This window comes from Rhinolophus sinicus, linkage group LG05 (genome assembly GCF_036562045.2).
Source record: "Rhinolophus sinicus isolate RSC01 linkage group LG05, ASM3656204v1, whole genome shotgun sequence".
NCBI classification, from domain to species: domain Eukaryota; kingdom Metazoa; phylum Chordata; class Mammalia; order Chiroptera; family Rhinolophidae; genus Rhinolophus; species Rhinolophus sinicus.
Window position 1 is genome coordinate 63967876 of NC_133755.1, and position 22399 is coordinate 63990274.

Consider the following 22399-nt stretch of genomic DNA (forward strand, 5'->3'; position numbering starts at 1 on the left):
CAAGGTAAATTGCATGGTATGACAGTAGAATTCAAATAGTTGTAATAACTTGAGTGTTGTTGATTGTGTTTGAATTATAAGCAGCTAGACGTACTTTGAAGTTTTCTCATAAATAGCAGTTATATTAGCTGGGATTTTTTCCATTAAATTTTTTTAAATTTAAGTACAGTTGGTATACAATATTATGTTAGTTTCAGGTGTACAATATAGTGATTCAACATTTTTATACCTTACAATGTGATCACCCCTCTGATTCTAGTAATTATCTGTCACCATGCAAACTTACCACAACGTTATTGAATATATTCTGCTTCACCTTTTTCATCCATCTCTTACGCTTTCCCCTCTGGTAACCGTTCTTTAATCTCTGTTTCTGTGTGTCTGTTTTCATTTTGTTGTGTTGGCTTGTCTTTTTTTAGATTCCACATATAAGTGAAACCATATGGTATTTGTCTTTCTCTGTCTGACTTGCTTCACTTAGCATACTACCCCCTCTACGGTAGGTCCATCCATGTTGCAAATGGCGAGATTTCATCCTTTTTTGTTGCTGAGTAATATTCCATGGTATATATGCACCACCTCTTTATCCATTCGTCTATCCATGGATACCGGGGTTGCTTCCATATCTTAGCTATTGTAAATAATGCTGCAATAAACATAAAGGTGCAATATTTTTTGAATTAATGTTTTCGCTTTCTTTGGACAAATACCCAGAAGCAGAATTGCTGGATAGTATGGTAGATCTATTTTTAGTTTTTTGAAGGATCTCCATATTGTGTTTCATAGTGGCTGCACAGTTTGCAGTTCCACCAACAGTGCACATCTTCCACACCTTTTCTCCACATCCTCGCCAACACATGTTATTTGTTGAATTTTTGGTAGCAGCGATTCTGACTGGCGTGAGGTGATACCTCACCGTGGTTTTGATTTGAATTTCCCTGATGATTAGTGATGTTGAGCATCTTTTCATATGTCTGTTGGTCATCTATATGTCTTCTTTGGACAAATGTCTCTTCATGTCCTCTGCTCATTTTTCCATTAGTTTGTGTATTATTTGTTATATGAGTTCCTTATATATCGGGGGTGCCAAAAAATGTATACACATGACTTGTATTCATCTTTTGTTAGCAGTATATATTGAGTATTACAATTTTAATACAGTTTTTTCCTTTCTTAAAATGTGTATACATGTTTTTGGCACCCTCTGTGTTTTGGATATCAACCCATTATCAGATGTATCATTTACAAATTTAGTCTCCCATTCAGTAGGTTGTCTTTTTGTTTTGTTGAGGTTTTCTTCGCTGTGCAGAAGACTTAATTTGATGAAGTCCCACTTCTTTATTTTCGCTCATTTCCCTTGCTCAAGTTTGACATATCCATATACTTACACTGATGTCAAATAGTTTACTACCTATGTTTCCTTCTAGGAGTTTTATGGTTTACAGTCTTACATTTAAGTCTTGAATCCATTTTGAGTTTATTCTTATATGCAGGGTAAGAGAATGGTCCATTTTCATTTTTTCACGTGTATGTGTCCAGTTTTCCCAACACCACTGTTGAAGAGACTGTCATTTCTCCATTGTGTATTCTTGCCTCCTTTTTCATAGATCAATTGACCATATAAGTGAGGGTTATTTCTGGGCTCTCTATTCTGTTCCATTGATCAACGTATCTGTTTTTATGTCAATACCATCCTGTTTTGATTATCATACCTTTTTAGAATAGTTTGAAATCAGGGAGCATGATTCCTCTAACTTTATTCTTCTCTTTCAAGATTGCTTTGGCTATTTGTGGACTTTTGTGATTCCATATGAATTTTAGGATTATTCGTTCTAGCTCTGAGAAGAATGACATTGGTATTTTGATAGGGATTGCACTGAATCTATAGATTACTTTGGGTGGTATGGTCATTTTAACAATATTAATCTTTCTAATCCACGAGCATGGTATATCCTTCCATTTATTTGTGTCCTCTTCAGTTTCTTTTTCAATGTCTTATAGTTTTCAGTAGAGGTCTTTCATCTCCTTGGTAAAATTTATTCCTAGGTATTTTTTTATGCAATTGTGAATGAGATTGTTTTCTTAATTTCTCCTTCTGACCATTATTAGTGTATATAAATGTGATGGATTTTGTATATTAATTGTGTATCCTACTTTACTGAATTCATTTATTCTATTAATTTTTTGGTGGATTCTTTAGGGATACACACACACACACACACACACACACACACACACACATATACTATCAGTCATCTGCAAACAGTGGCAGTTTTACTTCTTCCTTTCCTTTTTTTTTCGTCTGATTCTGTGTCTTGCACTTCCAATACTATATTGAATAATAGTGACAGTGGGCATCCATGTCTTGTTCCTGATCTTACAGGAAAAGCTTTCAACTTTCACCATTGAGTATGATGTTAACTGTGGGGTTGTCACGTATGGCCTTTATCATTTTGAGGTAGGTTCCTTCTATTCTCACTTTGTTGAGAGTTTTTAATCATAAACGGATGTTGAATTTTGTCAAATACTTTTTTCTGTATCTATTGAGATGATAATATGATTTTTATTCTTGGTTTTGTTGATGTGATGAATCACATTAACTGTTTCGCAGATGTTAAACCACCCTTGCATCCCTGGTATATATCCCACCTAGTCATGGTGTATAATCCTTTTAATTTATTGTTGAATCAGTTTGCTAGTTGAGAATTTTTGCATCTATGTTTATCAGGGATATTGTCCTATAATTCTCTTTTTTTGTAATGTCTTTGTCTGGTTTTGGTATCAGGGTAATGCTGGTCTCATGGAATGAGTTTGGAAGCATTCCTTCCTCTTCAATTTTCTGGAATAGTTTGAGAAGGGTAGGCATTAATTCTTTTAAATGTTTGGTAGAATTCACCTGTGAAGCGATGTGGTCCTGGGCTTTTGTTTGTTGGGATTTTTTTTTTTTTTTTTAATCACTGCTCCAATTTCATTGGTAGTAACCGGTCTCTTTAGATTCTGTTTTCCTGGCTGAGTCTTGGAAGATTGTATGTTTATAGAACTTTATCCATTTCTTCTAGGTTGTCCAATTTGTTGGCATATAATTGTACATAGTATTCTTTGACAATCCTTTGTATTTCTCTGGCATCAGTTGTAATCTCTCCTCTTTCATTTCTGATTTTATTTGAGCTCTCTCTCTTTTTTCTTCATGAGTCTTGCTAGAGGATTGCCAATTTTATTTATCCTTTCAAAGAACCAGTTCTTAATTTCACTTTTCTTTTCTTTTGTTTTTCTAGTCTTTATTTCATTTATTTGCACTCTGATCTTTATTAATTCCTTCCTTCTACTTACTTTGGGTTTTGTTTGTTTTCCTTTTTCTAGTTAACTTTAGATGTAGAGTTAGATCGTGTATTGGGGATTTTTCCTGCTTCTTGAGGTAGGCATGCAGCGCAATGAACTTTAAGAACTGCTTTTGCTGCATCCCATACATTTTTAAAGGTGTGTTTTTCATTTGTCTCAAGATAGTTTTTTATTTTCTGTTTAATTTCCTCCTTAATCCATTGGTTGTACAGTAGCATATTGTTTAACCTCCATGTATTTGTGTTTTTTCCAGTTTTTCCCTGTAATTGATTTCTAGTTTCATGCCATTATGTTCAGAAAATATGCTTGATATACTTTGAATCTTGAGTTTATTGAGGTTTGTTTTTGTTTGTTTGTTTTTGTTGTTTTTTTAAAGTAGTGAAAAAGCAGTTTAGAAGAAAAAGTACACTTCAAAGAAATAGTGGATCTGAGCAGTAGAGAATGGCTCAAGGGCCTTATTAGAAGAGAAAGTACACTCCAAAGAGTTTGGAGCGGGCCGAACAAAGGCAAGGCTCAAGAGGCCTTGAGGTTTGTTTTGTGGCCTAATATGTTGTCTATCCTGGAAAAGGTTCTGTGTGCACTTGAGAAAAATGTGTAATCTGCAGTTTTTGGATGAAATGTTCTATCACTGTCTATTTAGTCAAACTGCTGTAATGTGGCATTTCAGGCCCTATTTCCTTATTAATTTTGTCTGGATGATCTATCCATTGAGGGAAATGGAATACATAAAAGTTCCCAACTCTTATTTATTGTATTAGTGTTAAGTTCTGCCTTTATGTCCATTAATATTTGCTTTATATACTTGGCTGCTCCTGTTTTGGGTATGTAGATATTTACAATTGTTATATCCTCTTCTTGGATTGACCACCTTATCATTATGTAAAGTCCTTCTTTGCCTCTTTTTAAATTCTTTGTTTTAAAGTCTATTTTGTCAGATGTAATAATTGCCCATTTCTTTTAGTTTCTATTTGCATGGAATATCTTTCTCCATCCCTTTGCTTTCACTCTATATGTGTCTTTCTATCTAAAGTGAGTCTCTTTTAGGTGACATATCGATAGTTGTTTTTTTTATCCATTCTGCCACCCTATGTCTTTTGATTGGAGCATTTAGTCCATTTGCAATAAAAGTAATTATTGATAGGTATGTGCTTATTGCCATTTCATTGTTTTTTTGTTGTTTTCCTTCTTCACTTGATCTCTTTCCTTTTTTTTAATCTTTTTCCTTTTGATTTGCTAGTTTTCTTTAGTGTTTTCATTGCTTTCCTTTCTCTTTATTTTTTGTGTATTTTCGTACATTTTTGGTTTATGGTTACCATGAAGTGTGTATATATATATATGTATATGTATATACACACATACATATATGTGTATGTATATATGTATGTATATATACACATATATACATATATATACACACATATATTTATGGCATCCATGTATATATATATATATAGCATCCATGTATATATATAGCACTCTGTTTCAAGCTGATAGTCATTTAAGTTTAATCACATTCTAAAAGCACTATGTTTTTACCATGTTTTTGATGTCAGGTTTTGTATCTTTTTGTTTTGTGTGTCCCTATTTACTGTAGCTACAGTTAATTTTGCTACTTTTGTCTTTTAACCTTCATATTAGCTTTTTAAGTGGCTGATTCACTGTGTTTATTATATAGTTGCCTTTACTAGTGAAATTTCTTTCTTTCCTATATTTTCTTATTTCTGGTTATGATCTTTTCTGCTTAAAGAAGACCCTTTAATATATCTTGTAAAACTAGTGTAATGGTGATGAACTCCTTTAGTTTTTGCTTGTCTGGGAAACTCTTTAGCTCTCCTTCAATTTTGAATGATAACCTTGCTGGATATAGTATTCTAGGTTGTAGGTTCTTTTTCTTCAGCACTTTAAATATTTTCTGTCACTCCCTTCTGACCTGTAAAGTTGCTCCTGAGAAATCAGCTCACAGCCTTATGGGATTTCCCTTGTATGTGACTTGTTTTTTTCTTGGTGCCTTTCAGATTGTCTCTTTATCGATACCTTTATCATTTTAATTACAATATTACTTGGTGTGGGCCTTCTTGGATTCATCTTATTTAGAATTCTCTCTGCTTCCTGGATCTGGATGTGTTTCCTTTTCCACATTTAGGAAATATACTTTCTGCCCATTTCTCTCTCTCTCTTCTCCTTCTGGAAACCCTATAAGGGGAATGTTGGAACTCTTGATGTTATTCCACAGGTCCTCTACACTATTCTCATTTTTTAAAATTCTTTTTTCATTTTGGTGTTCTGATTCAGTGATTTTCACTATTCTGTCTTTCAGGTAGCTAATTCCTTCTTCTGTATTAAGTAATCTGCTTTCATTTCCTTTTAATGTATTCTTCGTTTCAGTTATTGTACTCTCTATCTCTGATTTGTTCTTTATTACATTTTCTAGATTTTTGTTGAAACTTTTTGTTGAGGTGCTCTCTGAGTGCCTCTATTCTACTCTCAAGTTTGTTGAGCATCCTTATGACCGTTTCTTTGAATTCTTTGTCAGCCAAATTAGTTATCTTCGTTTCATTAGAGTTTTTCTCTGGGTTTTTTTTTCTTCTTCCTTCATTTAGGGTGTATTCTTCTGTCTCCTCATTTTGTTTGACTTTTTGTGTTTGTCACTATGAGTTAGATGAGACAGCTATCCCAATCTTGAAAAGGTGGCTTCTGTATAGACTGTATGCCGGATGGTTTTAGCAGGCTGGTTGTAGTTGGGGTGTGTGGTGTGGTACCTGGTGTGTGGCCTGGTCTGAAGGTATGGGTTCCAGGCAGGGCAGCCTGGTTTGTGCACACTTTCTGTCTTTCTGGTCCAGGCGGGTCTGTCCAGTGCACTGGGCATGACCTGTTGCTTTAATTGTCTGTTGCCTGAACCAGATCTGGGCAGGGCTGCTCTGAGTGTGTGCATCACACCACCCTACTAGCTCCACACTTTCTCCAGATAGGGCAGCCCTGCGTGTACACAGTGTTGCACTTTGCTAGTTCTGTGCCCTCTCCAGGCACTGCAGCACCCTGCAGCGCCCTGCTGTAACCCACTGGATCAATCTCCAGGTAGAGGGACCCCTTGTCTGTGCACTATGGCGCCCTCCTGTTCCTGCTGGATCTAGGTCCGGCAGGGGTGGCTGAGGACGTGCTACAGCACCCTACAGTTTGGCCAGAGAACCTGGGTAGAGCTCTTGCTCACTATCCAAGTGCGGAGGAAACATAGACAATGGTTGCTCACCAGTTTCTCTTATCCTGGAGAGTACTCTCAGCTCCTAAAGAGCTCTCATGTTTCCCCAACCTTCTGTATGCGGTCTCTCTCTCTCTCTCTGTATGTTGTTCAGAAGCTGTTCATTTGGCTCTCAGTTGTTTCTCAGGAGGAGAAACTGTAAACATAGGTATACATTCAATGTGTTTTTGGGAGTTGGTGAGCTCAGTGTCCTCCTATGCTGCCATCTTGGACTCGCCTCCATATTAGCTGTTTTTTCAACTACAGTTGAACTTTCTCATCTTCACTAGTTCTTACTATTTTCTGTGGTTTATTAGGGCTCTCTTGTTTTAAATATCCTTTTTCCTACCGACCCCCCCCCCCATCTCTAATCCTTTGGATAGAACATTTTGAAATGTTGAATGGCAAGCATATTTAAAAAGTTAAACTGTGTTACCTTTGTACAATGAATGAAAAGCTCACTGGCTACCTTTTATGCAGAGAAGAATCCTGTGACCTCTTTGCACTACTTAGATTTAAGTTTTATACTTTTTATTATAGAAAAGAAACAAAATCTAAAAGTACTGAACTATCTGTGATAGCATGATAGGTTTACTACATTTTACTGCTGCCCTGAGTTGAGTTTGTGGGACCTTTTCTTGAGACTATGTGTTTACTATGTAGATATGTTAATGACGACAACATTGTTTCTAGCAGTGTAATACACATGGGATGTACTTTGTCTACAGTCCTCATACTTTACTAGCAGCGTAATCCTCACCAGTGATTCTCCTGAGGTTGATGTGTTGGTCTCATTTTGTAGACTAGGAAACGGAAGCAGAGAAGTTATTTGCTTGAAGTCACAAACTGACTAGATGATAAAGCTGGGATTGAACCTAGGCTTGCTGACTGTGCCCCATTCTGTCTGCTCTGGAGCCCTTTCCCCATCTTGTCTGTACCTCCTCTTAGAGGCTCGGGCTGTTCACCTAGTGTAGCGTGTCGCAAATTTATAGCCTCAGGACCCTTGACATTTTTAAAAGTTGAGAGCTCCAAAGAGCTTCCCCCCCACCCCAGGATTTTATCTGCCTATACTTAAGTTATATGAAAAATTAAAACAGAAAATTTAAAAAGACTTATTTGTTAATTCATTTTTAAAAACCCAGTGGACGCATTGCACAATAGCAAAAACAACGTATTTTTATGTAGAAAAACTATATTTTCCAATACAAAAAAGTTTAATGAAAAAAGTGGCATTGTTTTATATTTTTGAAAATCTCTCTTTAATTTCTGGTTTAGTAGAAGACAGTCGGATTTTTGTATCTGCTTCTGCATCTAATATATTGCATTATTGTTTCAGTTGAACTATATGAAGAAGAAAATCCAGACACATACATATGCAGTAGTTGGAAAAGAGAGGAGTATTTTAGCAGCTTTTTTAGATAATTGTGGTCATTTTTTTAACACGATACCAAAATAAGTGAAAGTTTCTTAAAGGTCAGTTGCACTGTGAATCTGACACCATATTAATGAACGTTTTGTACTCTGTTACATTAACATCCATTCGTCTGTCGTCTTTTACTCTTACATGATTTTCTACCATCATTGGGAAAATTGATTCACTGAGTTACAACGATCTTCCAAATGTTGACTCACCAAGTATTTAAAAAATCAAATTTGTTACTATTGCCACTCATCTATTCAGAAAAATCTTTAAGGTCTGGGAAGCTGTCAAGCTCACATTGGTAGATACAAGTTTTCCAAATTTGTTTTTCATTAAAACTTGAATTTTATCACAAATGTTTTCTTTATAGTGAGAGATTCGTTTTGTTTGTTTTTAAGAAAATGTCTGCCAAATACCCGAGTCTCATAACCATAGTTTTTCTCTTAATTTTTCAAGTTAAAAATGGATCTCTGTGAAGAAAGCTACTGGTTCAGCACAAAACTCAGTTGCATAAGTGCTTTTTCCTTGAGACATGCTTCAGTACGTGGTGCAATTGCTTCAAGCATACTTCCTAATTAGTCATGCAGAATAGTAAACAGATATGTATTCAGATTACAATTTAATAAAATTAATAATTTTCATTGCTTTATCAGAACATTCTTGAGGGAAATTGTCTTTCTTCTTTTTTGGCTGTGAGTATGTGACCGTGAAGAACACAGGGACTACGGTTTGGAGCTTGATTTGCACTAAGGTGCCAGCAGTTTAGTCACCATTGTTTTCACAGTCTCGGTGCAAATGTCACCACAGTGAAAAGGCAGATAGCACCTTATTATGAAAATTGTTTGACCTTCTGCATCTCAAAGAGTCCACAGACCACACTTTGAAAATTGCTGATTAGAATATAATAGAAATATTATAAGAATATTTGTAAAATTATAAACATAGTAACAAGGAGAGGAATTGTATTCTGAGCTTGAGTCATCTGTTACTCAGCAAGGTGTGTGTTGCTCAGCATCTAGAAATTGTGTTCAGAAGTTGGACAAAATACTACAAAACAAGGAACAAAAACTGCTATTTGGAATGCTCTGAATTGGATGCATAGAGTAATAATACTTTTCTAAGTGTATCTAATACAATATTTTATGAAGGTCTGTAACTTTTTATGAGAAGTAGTTAACTTTCTCTGTCTGAAGCCCAGCATTTGGTAGGAAAGGGTGGTGTAGAGAGAAGGGCGAGGTCCACCAGGCAGGAGAAACTGGTGTGGAGATATATAGCAGGTGCCACCCAGATGGCAATGAGCAGACCCATGGCTTCATTTGGGGACTCCTTTATTAGAAGATCAGTTTCTCCAAGCTTTCATCAAGAGTGGTATGAAGGTGAAACATATTAAACCCACAAGGCCAGAGAAGGTGTATTCTCTATACAGCAGTTATCCTAATGAGAAGCTGAAGCATAAAGGATTTTGTCGACTATACTGTGTTTCCCCAAAAATAAGACCTAGCCAGACAATCAGCTCTAATGCATCTTTTGGAGCAAAAATTAATATAAGACCCGGTCTCATTTTACTATAATATAAGACCGGGTCTTATGTAATAATATAATATAGTATAATACCTGGTCTTATATTAATTTTTGCTCCAAAAGACACAGTAGAGCTGATTGTCCGGCGAGGTCTTATTTTCGGGGAAACACGGTAATAATTTTCAGTTATTAATAATAGAGGGGTTGGTCATGCATCACATGTACTTTTGCTGGAATAATAAAGTAAAAGCAGTGCGAAGACTTTTCAGGCTGTGTGATATTGTGGAGGAGAGACTAGGATTCAGGAGCTTGCGTTCTGGTTGTGATTCTTTCATTAACTGTATGACCTGGCTAAATTAAGCTTTAGTTTCCTTCTCTGTAAAATTACGAGATTGGACTAAATCCATAAGGATTGTTCTAATTTCAGGAATCAGGTGACATCAAATACATAAAACACCCAAATTATCTAGAGGAATTTTTGGACTTTTACTACATTTAAGGATTCTTATAAAAATAAAGCACAAATTCTTCAGAAATTACCATTAGGTGCATATCTCATTGCCTCCTACTGCTCTAATGTGGTCTTTAACCTTTTCTGATCCAAAAGGGATATAAAATAGTGTATTGTGTTGCTTTAATGGTGTTTTGTTTATGTCAATGAAAACATAAGTTCCCAGAGGCTAAGAGAGATTGATGGTTATATTCAAAACAAGTGTTTTGCATTATATTTAGAATCAATTGTATACTGCAGGAAGGTTGAGGTGTTTGGGGACACAGATCTGATTTGCCATTCTTTCCTCTTAACTAGGTATTTACAAACTCCTCAAAAGAATACTGACATAAACCAAGCTAAAAATGAGTGTGCATGTTAGAATAAATGATGAACCTAAGGTGTACTCTGTTAGCTTTAACAGACGTGCCCTACTAATACTTTTGATACTAGCTAAGAATTTTGTTTTTAATTTTCAGAAGGACCACGTGAAATGAAACCTGATTTGCTTTCCTCTGGTAATTTATATGCAGATTTAAACTTTGAAAAAGCACTAAGGAGATTTGGCTGTGGTTCCTCATTGTCTTAAAATTTTATTTTGCTTTTAACATATTAGCATAGATTTTCTTTGGGGTCTTTGGGTGGCATTTGGACCACACTTTACCAAATCTAAGTAGATATAGTATCCTTGAACTATTACTTTGCTATATCTTGGAATACCTTCATAAACACAAAGACCTTCCTTTTCTTTATTTAGAGTGCATATTATAATTGTGTGTATATAACTGGTCTGTCCTTAGATGGTATCTTTGTCTCCTCTTTATTTAGAGATACCATATTTGTTTTTTGTTTCAGTTTTCTGTTAAAATGCCTTTTTTTCCTCTTAAAAAGAACAAACAACTCTATAGTTAGAGTTTGGGGTTTTGTTTTATTTTAGGCATGTTCCTCCCCAAGGGATACCGCCTTTCTGTTTCAGACAGGTGCAAAAACAGACAACCCTGATGCTCCAACCCCCTCCCCACCCGCATCAGACTGCATTTATTAAGAAGGGCCTTCAAAGGTGGGGGAGCCTTTGGAAAGAGTACACTTTCCATGGTTACTGATTTGTTCACCAAGAGTCCATTAGTAGACCCTTTTGAGTATTGCTTTATTAAAAGGAGATCTGTAATCTATTTTAAAGATTTTCAAACTTATACTGAAAGATGTTGGGTCATTTTGCAGTTTTTCATTTGTATGTAAATTAGCACATTTTAAGCCTGGCTATGTCATCTAAGATGGTGGTTTATTGTGAAAAGTCACTGTCAATCACGTAGCAAGCCAATATTTAAATAATTGCTTAGGTTAATTGCTTTTCTTTTAATTATAGGAATGAACCAGTGCTTTGATTCAATTTTGTTTTATTAATCCCTCAGCATGACTGAAAGCAATGCTGTGAACCAAACCAATTTATTCCAGCATGCGTGTTGCCAAGTGAGAAATTGATTTGACCCTGTTTTATAAGAAATTGACTTATCATGCACATTGTTTATATACTTTATAAATATATTAATCTAAGTGAAGGCAGAGATTGTTTCTAAAATCTGTGTTTTTCATCATGAATGTGAAAAATATGCTTAAAAAGTTACCCTGGTAATTTTCCTTGACATATTTTGTTTTGTAGGTTGACTATAGGTTAAGGAAAAAGAGAATGAAACAATTATTATCTGCTTGGTATCTCACTGCTCTTGGGCATTAATTAACAATCTTTGAAGATAATAAATATCAAATCACTTGAGGGTTTGGTATTTTCTTCTGCATTTCCTTTTTTATTAAGTCTATATTTCCTTTTAAGCATGTCACATGGGATGCTTTCTCCAACTAATATTCAGTCAGATCTACTGAAAGATCTCATAATCCCTCATGTTAGATCATCTTCCTTAGTCTTTGATGTATGATTCCCAGGAACACTTTTATTTTAGCATATAATCTTCCTTTCCTCTCCCTGTCATGGTAATTTAAATGTTTTCAGGGAAATAAAAAAAAGTATTTTCTCAAAAATGTTGGAAAATTTTTGTTTTAGCCACAAATAGTCAATTCTGGCATCTCTGGTCAGTTGCTCATTTTGGTTTATTAAGAGTTCCATTTTATGTTCTATACATAGTGTATTATTTTTGAAGAATTAAAATATGAAAAAATACGCCCGTGAAGTTTCCCTTTGTCGTGCGGGAGACCCTGCTCGCTCCTCCATTTGTCGTGCGGGGCGGCCTCCGGGGTCTCTGGTCCCGCTCCCCACACAAGAACGCAGGATATGGTGAGGCCAAAAAGGAACACCCACGGAGCCATAGGTAGGGGAGTCATACCACTATGGTCTCACTGGAGGCTGGGCCCACTGGACACGCGACCTGCCGTCCGCCTTTCCGCCAACCGACCGACTGACGACTCTCCTCCACTGTCTCGACTCTGTTCCTCTCCTCTCTTCCACTCTCCTCGGCTCTCCTCTTCCGCTCTCCTCGGCTCTGCTCGGCTCCTCGGCAATCCTCGGCTCTCCTCCCTAGCCGCAGCAGTTGTACCAGCGGCCAATCAGCTAACCGGCCACAGCCGACGGCCAATCAGCCACAGCCGACGGCCATCCACCACCCGAGCCAAGCACCCTTCCACGTGAGGCCAAGAGCCTGTAAACTACTCTCTGGGGCTCTGTCCCCACACCCTTAATATTATTTATCTTTGTGATAAAGTACTTTACGATCCTACAGAACATATATATTATAATCAAAGCAGCATTATAGGGCTGATAGAGATTTCTGGTAAATCAAAGACTGGTAACCATTTAATATATTTAATTCTTAACATTGAATTCATCTTTCTTTAGTTTTGAGGCTTTGATTTTAAATGAATGTTGTGGGTCCAGGGTTGGGAAAGAAATAACTGACATGGCATAGTTAAGCTTTCTATTCCTTGAATTTACTTTTGGAGCAACTAGTTGAATTCTGAAAATTTCTTTTCAAAGTTTTGAAATTTGGTGTTAATGAACCATAGTTATTTTCTGAAGTTTTCTTATAGAGAATAAAAAAAGGCTCATGATGAATTTATATATTTTTATTTTTAACATTTCTCTTTAATAAGTATACATATATGTGCTCACACACATGAATTAGAGGCTCATAATAGCAGCCCTGGACCATTACATCGACATAACAACTATTGGTTGATTAACACTTTAGATTTTGCAAAGTGATAGCAAACCAATTCTTATTTAATCCTTAACATATCCTTGAAAAGTAAATATTCTTATTAATCTCTCATTTTTCAGATGAGAAAATTTGAACTCAAAACAGTTCAGAGATTTGTTTGATGTAGTACAGGTGAGCCTCAGCCCCAGGTCTTTGGACTTACTCCTTGCTCTCTTTCCCATATTTCATGTTTTTTGAAATACCTCAGTACTTACCAGTGTATTTGTGTTTCCTGTACTAACAAGTATAATTCTTAATGTGCTTTATCAAGAATAATTACTCAAAGACATCATGTAGGTAGCCAACTTAGCATAGTGCTCAGCACATGTGACCATTTAACTGCCTCTTCAACAACCCTGGTGGGAGAACTTAACAAACAACTCATCTTGAAGGGGGTTGGGGGGAGCCTTGCAGCGTTGTGTGCTGGGGTACAGCAATGCCCAGGACAGATGAGGTCCCTACCCATGTGGACCTTACGTGGCACTATGCGGAGCCAGCTGGAGAGACAGATAGGAAATAATTGTAGTGCAAATAATGTAATTGAGTTTTGGTAACTGCTACAGGAAGGGTGTAACCAACAGAGACTTAGCAAGGATACCAGACCCACCTAGCTGGGAGGTCAGAGGTTTCTCAGAAGTGATGTTCACAGCTTAGATCATGTGAGCAGAAGGAATTGCCTAGGCAAGCAAGAGATGAGTAGCGAGGCAGGGAAGGACTGCTCTGGAAAGAGGAAGTAGCCTGAGTCAAGGCCTTCAGAGGGAGTGAGCGTGGTATGCTCAGGAAACTGAAGGAAGGTGAGAATGGCAGCCAGGATGAGTTGGGGAGGCTATTGGAGATAAAGCTGTTGAGGAAGGCCCAGGCCAGGGTCTTCAGGGTCTAGGAAGGTATGTGAAGCGCTTTGGAATGTATCCTGTGGCATGGGAAACCAATGAAGGATGTTCAGTGGGAGAGATTCCTCCATAGTCAAAACAGAAAGGGGTTTTGGCGTTCCCATTTACTGTGAGACTTTCAATGAGACGCTGATCAATCAAAGGATTGTCTCAGTGAGGCATTTGTATTATAAGCCAGTTTTCTCGAATTGTGGAAGTATTTCTGTGTATACACATTTATAAAGTATTCACACTAACTTAGCAGTTTGGAATAGCTGGAAGAAAGCAGAAAAGTCCCTAAAATCCTACCAAAACCAATCTCTCCTGTAGTGTACTGACTGTAGAGGATGGGCTTGCAAAAGGGACAGAGCAGAAGTGGGGAGACTTGTTAAGAGACTCCATAGAAGTAGTACAGATGGGGTGATAGTTTGGATTTGGGTAGTGACAGACGAAATGGAGTGAAGTAAGTGATGGATTTAAGAGAAGTTGAAGGAGTTAAGGCTTTATGGAATGAAAAGACCAAAAAAAGAATTTAGTAGTAAAGAACAGGTATCGAGAGGAAAAACATGAATTTACTTAGATCTGGTGAGTTCAGAATGACTGTGAGAACACTCCAAGCAGAGACGTTAAGGAGGCATTTGCATGTACAGGCCTAGCCCTCACAGAGGGAAGGTCTGGGCTGAAGGAAAAAACAGAATTGTTAGTGTCATGGGAACTGAGAGGAGCAATCACCTTGAAAGAGAGTAGGGTAAGAAGACAGCCTACAACCAAAATTTTAGAACCTCTGACATTTAAAAAATCAGATAGAGAAAGTGGTAAGTCAGAGAAAACAGGGGGAAAAAATGCTTAAGGGGACCATCCCGGTGGCTCAGGCAGTTGGAGCTCCATGCTCCTAACTCCTAAGGCTGGTGGTTCGATTCCCACATGGGCCAGTGGGCTCTCAACCACAAGGTTGCCAGTTCAATTCCTCGAGTCCCGCAAGGGATGGTGGGCTCCACCCCCTGCAACTAAGATTGAACACAGCACCTTGAGCTGAGCTGCCTCCTGGATGGCTCAGTTGGTTGGAGCGTGTCCTCTCAACCATAAGGTTGCCAGTTCGATTCCTCGAGTCCCACAAGGGATGGTGGGCAGCACCCCATGCAACTAAGATTGAACACGGCACCTTGAGCTGAGCTGCCACTGAGCTCCCAGATGGCTCAATTGGTTGGAATGCATCCTCTCAACCACAAGGTTGCCGGTTCGACTCCCGCAAGTGATGGTGGGCTGTGCCCCCTGCAACTAGCAACGGCAACTGGACCTGGAGCTGAACGGCACCCTCCACAACTAAGATTGAAAGGACAACAACTTGAAGCTGAATGGCACCCTCCACAACTAAGATTGAAAGGACAACAACTTAACTTGGAAAAAAGTCCTGGAAGTACACACTGTTCCCCAATAAAGTCCTGTTCCCCTTCCCCAATAAAATCTTTCAAAAAAAAAAAAAAAAAGATATGCTTTCCTTTTTAAAAAATGCTGAAGGATAGATTGGTTTTAATAGGACTTTAAAAATGACTGAAGTCACACAATTAGTTTGAGATGCAGAGCAACGAATCAGAACAAATAGCTGCTCACAGGGACAAATCAGTGGAATGTGAAAATTCATCACTGTAACCTACATTTTTTTCTACCAAGAGATTTGCAGCTAACCATCCGGGTGACTCATTCCTGTGCTGGGAGGGTGAGGTAATGCTCTTGTGAGGGGTGATGTCATTGCTACCTGAACTGAATGCACATAATGCTTCTTGTGGCTCTCAAGGAAAAGCACCATCTGCTTTCCGTTGTGCAGCCTGGAAGATTTCACAAAGATGGGTGCAAAGGTTAGCAGCCATGTGTATGACTCATAGGCGGCCAATTAGTGAAGAGCAGCTATTTAAGAGTGAACTTCTAAAATCATAATCCAGAAATATGACATGATGATTCAGTATTGAATCATGATGCTTTTCCGGATGTTTGTTTGGGTTTTCTGTTTTTCTCACTGAGTCAATGCTGGTGAAGATTGAACTTTTAAAATAAAGTTTTTCACAATAAGGTTAAGCATATCAAATCATCTTGGTTGCTTAAACCATATTTTTAATTGCAGATAAATTTGTTTTCTTTTACATTTTCAGAGGAGTATAGATTATCCTTAAAGCAAAGATAAGTTTTAATCTGTATTATTAGTTTGATAGTTTGCGGGGGGTTTTTTTTGTTTGTTTGGGGTTTTGTTGTTTGTTTGTTTGGTTTTTTTTTTGTTTGTTTGTTTGTTTTTCACTTAGGAGCCATTGTGTTCCCTAAGGACCAGTTACTGCTTGAGGGGGAAAGAGGTTCTTAATGAAAGAGGAAACAAGTTAATGGTGCCCTTTCACCACAGACCCATTACCTCCTCTTCCTCTTCCTTTCAGTGATACACACCTACTTTCCAGGTTTGTGCTTACCTAACACTACTGCTGACCTGACTGCACAACTGAAATACCTTTTTTTTTTTAACTTTTTCATAGTATGAATTTACTGTTCTGGTACATAGAATATTGAATACCTAACATAATATAAAAAGTAGAGAATAATAAATACTTTATTTTTAACATATGTAACTCAAAATGGGAGATCATATTGGCCAAGTGCTCCATATGGTTACCATCCAGTATGTACACTATGACCTATGTCTCTTCTTAGTGGCAACTTCAAGTTGGACCGTCTACAAAAGAGAAAAAGAAAAGTTTAAACTTTTAAAAAATAAAATCTGTTATCTGTTGTTATTAAGAAGTATAAGAAAGCAAAGAATAAAACAGTAATGCTAAAACTCTAAGGTAATAAGAGGCAGGATATATACTGATGTCATTTGAAAGCTTATTAAAAATCAAACGTTTTTAAATAAAGAGTAATAATTGGAGATCTTTAAATACCCAGAATGATGATAGACCTTCAATTTAATGGTATAGCCTGTTTTTAATTACAGAGCTCCCACAAGGCTCTTGAGTATCTTTCTTTTCGTTTCTTTTTAACCTCTTATTTGGAAACAATTTCAACTAAAAAAAAATTGCACAAATAAAAGTGGTACCAACCCTCCCATCCTTATATCCCAGGTTTACCTACCGAAACCTCCTTGTTTGCTTTATCATTTGAGAGCCTCTTTCTCCATCTCCGTCCCCCCTTCTCTCCTCCCCTGTTCCCAAACACATTTTAGTTCTTGAAACATTTGAAAAGAAATTAAATAGCCATTATGGCCCTGTACTCCTAAATCTTCAGTGTGTATTTCCTAATAGAGAGATTCTCTTACATGATCACAGTACCGTTATCAACTTCATAAATTTATATTGTTACTTTAGTCTACATTCATATTCCAGTGTTATCAGTTGACCTAATAAGGTCTTTCATAGCATCCTCTATCTCAGTTCAGCATCTAGTCTAGGGTCAGGTAGTATCTTTATTGGTCATGTTAGCTTCTTTTAATCTGGATTTATCCACAGACCTTGCCATTTATGACACTGGCAGTTTTGAAGAATACAGTCTCTGCCCTTTTATTTAAGAATTGACATGTCCCCGTTTTGTACTTATCTGGTGTTTCCTTGTGATTAGACTTAGGTTTTGCATTCTTGGCGGGGGAATGCTGCATAGCTGGTGTTGTGTCCTCTCCTAGGACATCATGTCTATCATTCATTGATGTTAATTTTGGACTTCCAGTTAAGGTACTGTCTGAATTCTCCCCTATATAATTACTGGGGTTTTTTTCTTGTTACTAATAAGCAGTCTCTGGGTAAATACTTTTAAGACCATGCAAGTATCCTGCTCCTCATCAAAATTTCCACCTAGATTTAGCACCATTACTGACTTTTGCCTGGTGCAGTCTTCACTGTGATGATTGCAAAATGCTAATTTTTCTTTTTTCTTTTTTAATCTTTTTTATATTTATTTATTTATTTATTTATTTATTTATTTATTTATTTTATTGGGGAAGGGGAACAGGACTTTATTGGGGAACAGTGTGTACTTCCAGGACTTTTTTCCAAGTCAAGTTGTTGTCCTTTCAATCTTAGTTGTGGAGGGTGCCGTTCAGCTTCAAGTTGTTGTCCTTTCAGTCTTAGTTGTGGAGGGTGCAGCTCAGCTCCAGGTCCAGTTGCCGTTGCTAGTTGCAGGGGGCACAGCCCACCATCCCTTGCGGGAGTTGAACCGGCAACCCTGTGGTTGAGAGGACGAGCTCCAACCAACTGAGCCATCTGGGAGCTCAGCGGCAGCGTGTTCAATCTTAGTTGCAGGGGGCGCTGCTCACCATCCCTTGTGGGACTCGAGGAATCGAACTGGCAACCTTGTGGTTGAGAGCCCACTGGCCCATGTGGGAATCCAACCGTCAGCCTTCGGAGTTAGGAGCATGGAGCTCCAACCGCCTCAGCCACTGGGCCGGCCCCTAATTTTTCTTTTTATTTGTATTAGTTTCAGATGTACAAAGCAATGTAATAGACTTTTACACCCCTCGCAGAGTGATAACTCCCCTCCCCCAAGCTACTACCCCTGTGACATCTTATATAACTGTTACAATACCATTGACTTTTTTCCTTATGCTATACTCTACCTCCCGTGACCATATATATAAAATTATAGTTGACATGCAATATTATTCTACTTCAACTTTAGGTGTACAGGGCATTGTCATGCATCTACACAGTCTATGGCAAAATGCTAATTTTTCCACCTGCAGCCCTCTCGTCATACTTGTCAGTAGACAGTTGGCATTTTATTGCAGTAAGAGCCCTCCCTTCTCTGCCATATTTTTTTGTTATCAGTGTGGACAGTGCTTAATAATTCTGGTGCTTAAATTCTTCCAGATTTGGTGAGTGGCATACTCCATCTATTTTTTTTTTTTAAATACGTCCCTACTTTCTAGAATAATAAGATGTTGAAGGCTCACCTTGCACCTACCCTGTAGCCCTGTGATCAGCCATTTCTCTGAGAAGCTGTGGTTCCATTGGTGGGGAGTGGACTTAGGTAACAAAATCTGGTCACTAGATTTGAGAGCATTACTTTTATAGCCACTGTATAAACATTAGGGTGAAATCATTAGCATACCTGGTAAATATTTCTTAGAGGTACGACAAACAATTTTTAAGAATGTAATGGTATCTCAGTTTATAGTTAACAGCAAAAAGTAAGCACAGTATTAAGGAATGGGAAGACTTTTGCCAGCAAATTTGCGCTGCCAAGATTTTCTTGGATTCCAGAGCAAAACCATAAGTGATGCTGCCGTGAAGACTAGATAGAGTTTCAGTGGGCAGTGTTGGTACAGGAGTGTGTCCGGGGAGAGGAATGGCATTGACAATGACATAGCTGAGCAATAACAGCCATGTTAAATATCAAGCTTAAGTATGAATGCCTGATTTCTGCCCAGGTGGGGGAGAGTGAAGGACAAGGAGGAAAAAGGTTCTTTGAGGTCATGTTTAAAGAGGACTTTTAAATGCCAAGCTTAGGATTTGGGGTCTTTAATAAGAAGATAATAGAGAGCTTTGAAGATTTTTGAATAGTGTCATAACAAGCTTAACTCTGACTCCTTAGATTATAAGATGTGGAGAGATTAGATTGAGGTAATTTCCAGTTAAGAAGTGTAAAGAGGCTATTTATAATCGTTCAAGCAGGAGATAAAAAGGTTTGAACTAAAAAATGTGAAAGAAAGTAGTAGATTAGAATAGTGATTTTTAGCCTGTCCTCCAGAACCCCAGGGGTGTGGGACAAAGCTGGTGGGAGGGAAGGATATGTGATCTGGGCACCAACCTAGAACTCATACCGACCATATGGGAGTTTCCAAGTAAGTATCCCTCTAAAGAGAAGATTCTGCTGCTTAAAGAACAAAGACGCGCATAGTGAAAATTTGTTTTAAAAAAGTTAAGGCCATCATTTGTTTGCAGTCTTATTTTTGTTTCTTAAACTCCTACTTGTTTCATATTCCCTTTTTCCAAAGTTCTGAGCCTGGATGATCAGGAAAATTGTTTTGTCAATTGCTGAAGTAAATCAAATTGTGTATGTGTTTAATTGCCAACGGGTCAGTGTCACCAATCCATGCACTAATACTCTGTCTCAAGAAACAAGATAATTCTTGGCCAAAACTATTAGAGTCATGCTGAACTCTTTTCTTTTGCTCATTTCATAGAGGGAATCTACCATGAAATCCTGTTGGCCTTACCTTCCAATTATATTCCAAATCTGACCACCTTCAACAACACCGCTGCTATCAACCATCAACATCCTCTCCTGCCGTCTACTCTGTCTCCCTGCCTCCGCCCTTGCCTCCATAGCCTGTTCACTTTCCTTTTGATAGGCATATTTCCACCTTAAGCCTCAGTAAAGGGTGTTCCCCTGAAGTAAGCATGGTTAGCTCTCATGTTTAGGTTTTGCTCAAATGTTACGTTCTCAATGGGGTCTACCCTGAACTCCTTACTGATAGCCCCCTCCCCTCCCACATGCACATTTTCTAGTCCCTCTTTTCTTGTTCAATGTTTCCCTCCGGCATTTATCTCCTAACATACCCTACAATTTATACACTATGCTGTTTGTCTCCTGACACCAGAGTTTGAGCTCCACAATGGCGGTGATTTTAAAAAAATTTTTGTTTTGCTCATTGGTCTATCCTAAGTAACAGAATAGTACCTAGCACATAGTAGGCCCTCAGTAAATGTTGTTAAGAAGGAATGACAACTGAGAGCATAAAACCAGTAAGCTTGGTTACCAGGCTTCTAGCATATAGCAGATTTGAGAAAGTAAGTACAGAAAGGATGGGATACTGCTAGAACCTGTGTTCCTTGGATCTGAGCCTGTGAGCCTAATTGGCCTGAATAAAATAGGCCTGGAAAGTACTGCATATACTGTCCCTTTACTAGAAAATCATATTGCACATTTAGACTATTAATCACTATTAGAACTCCTATAGTACCTGTTCTTGAACTCACTTGATCACAAAACTCTATTTTGGTGACTCATTTGCATTGTGGGACATTTGGCAAACAGTTTGGGAGAAACCATACTGGAGTACTCCATGTGGGCGCCTGGGAGACTGGCAGTTTCTTTACACTGCTTTTGGTCGATGACCTGTGCCGCTTCATTCACTGCTGAGAAGTAGGCTAGAGGACGTCAGGCTCAAGACTCCAGCTCTTAGTTACTACTCTGACAGTTAAGATCCTTTTAACAGTAAGCTTTTATTTTAGGTATTTGGGAATAAGATGATCATTCCTTCCCTGGATGGAGACCTCTTCCAGTGGGACCGAGACCGCGAGAGCATGGAAACAGTTCCTTTCACAGTTGAATCACTTCTTGAATCTTCTTATAAATTTGGAGATGATGTTGTTTTGGTTGGAGGAAAGTCCCTCACTACGTATGGACTCAGTGCATATAGTGGAAAGGTGAGTGAAACTGTTGAATTTATTTATAGGGGAGAAATCACAATAACTAAGGATAGAAGAAATAATTTATTAAACTATACTATTACTGGGTGAGGTTTATTGAAATTCCCCCCTGAGGGTATCATGTATTTTAATAAAAGAACTGTAAATTAGAAAATATTAAGAGAAACTATATTTCCAACATAAGAATAAGCAGCAGAGCCAGGATAGCAGGAGGAAGACAATAGATATGTTCTACTGTGTGTCAGGTGCATTTTTCACACATTATTTTGAAATCTTCACAATATTACTAAGGGTTACATATTTTTCCATTTGGACAGATGAGGAACCCTCCAAGATGAATAACAATCCTAATAAGAATAATTGCTACTACTCATTTATTTATCTAGTTTGATCCTATAATAATAAGATCCAAGAAGAAAGTTTGCACTCATTTTACAGATGAGAAAACTGAGACTTTAAAAGGTTCAGAAACTTCCAAGGTCAGATTTGGTTTAGATATGTCCTAAGGTCTAGACTTTCTCTAATATTAGCTCTTAGGATGTCATCATAATCTTTTAAGATTGGGTCTTGTAATATAAATCCATTATTGGGAGTAACTAACTAAAAAACATCTTTTTAAGAAAGAAAAAAAAATCTTTTTTAACCCTTTAACACCTGGATATGTGAATATTTTTAATATAGACTTAAGACTAAAACAAGGAAGAATAGAAAAATTATCTTCTGACCCTTGAATTTTTCAAACTTTAATGATCCCTTATCTAAGTGTTAGGCCCATAGCCCCATCTTGTTCTTGCAGATGCTTTTCTGCTTCTCTGCCATCTGATTCTGCATTGTATTGAGGAGGCCTTGTGGTCCTCTGTTTACTTCAGTATTCTCATCTGTAAAATGCTACAATCGAACCAGGTCACTTGGT

The 22399-nt window shown here is 37.7% G+C and overlaps 1 protein-coding gene across 1 annotated transcript in view; it reads left to right on the forward strand.

The window, feature by feature from the left end:
• EIF2AK3 (eukaryotic translation initiation factor 2 alpha kinase 3) overlaps positions 1–22399 on the forward strand; it is a 75933-nt gene that overhangs the window by 13127 nt on the left and 40407 nt on the right. Inside the window, exon 3 of the mRNA XM_019757039.2 lies at positions 21289–21483. Coding sequence (XP_019612598.2) covers positions 21289–21483 — 195 coding nt within the window. The remainder of the gene's footprint in view (positions 1–21288; positions 21484–22399) is intronic.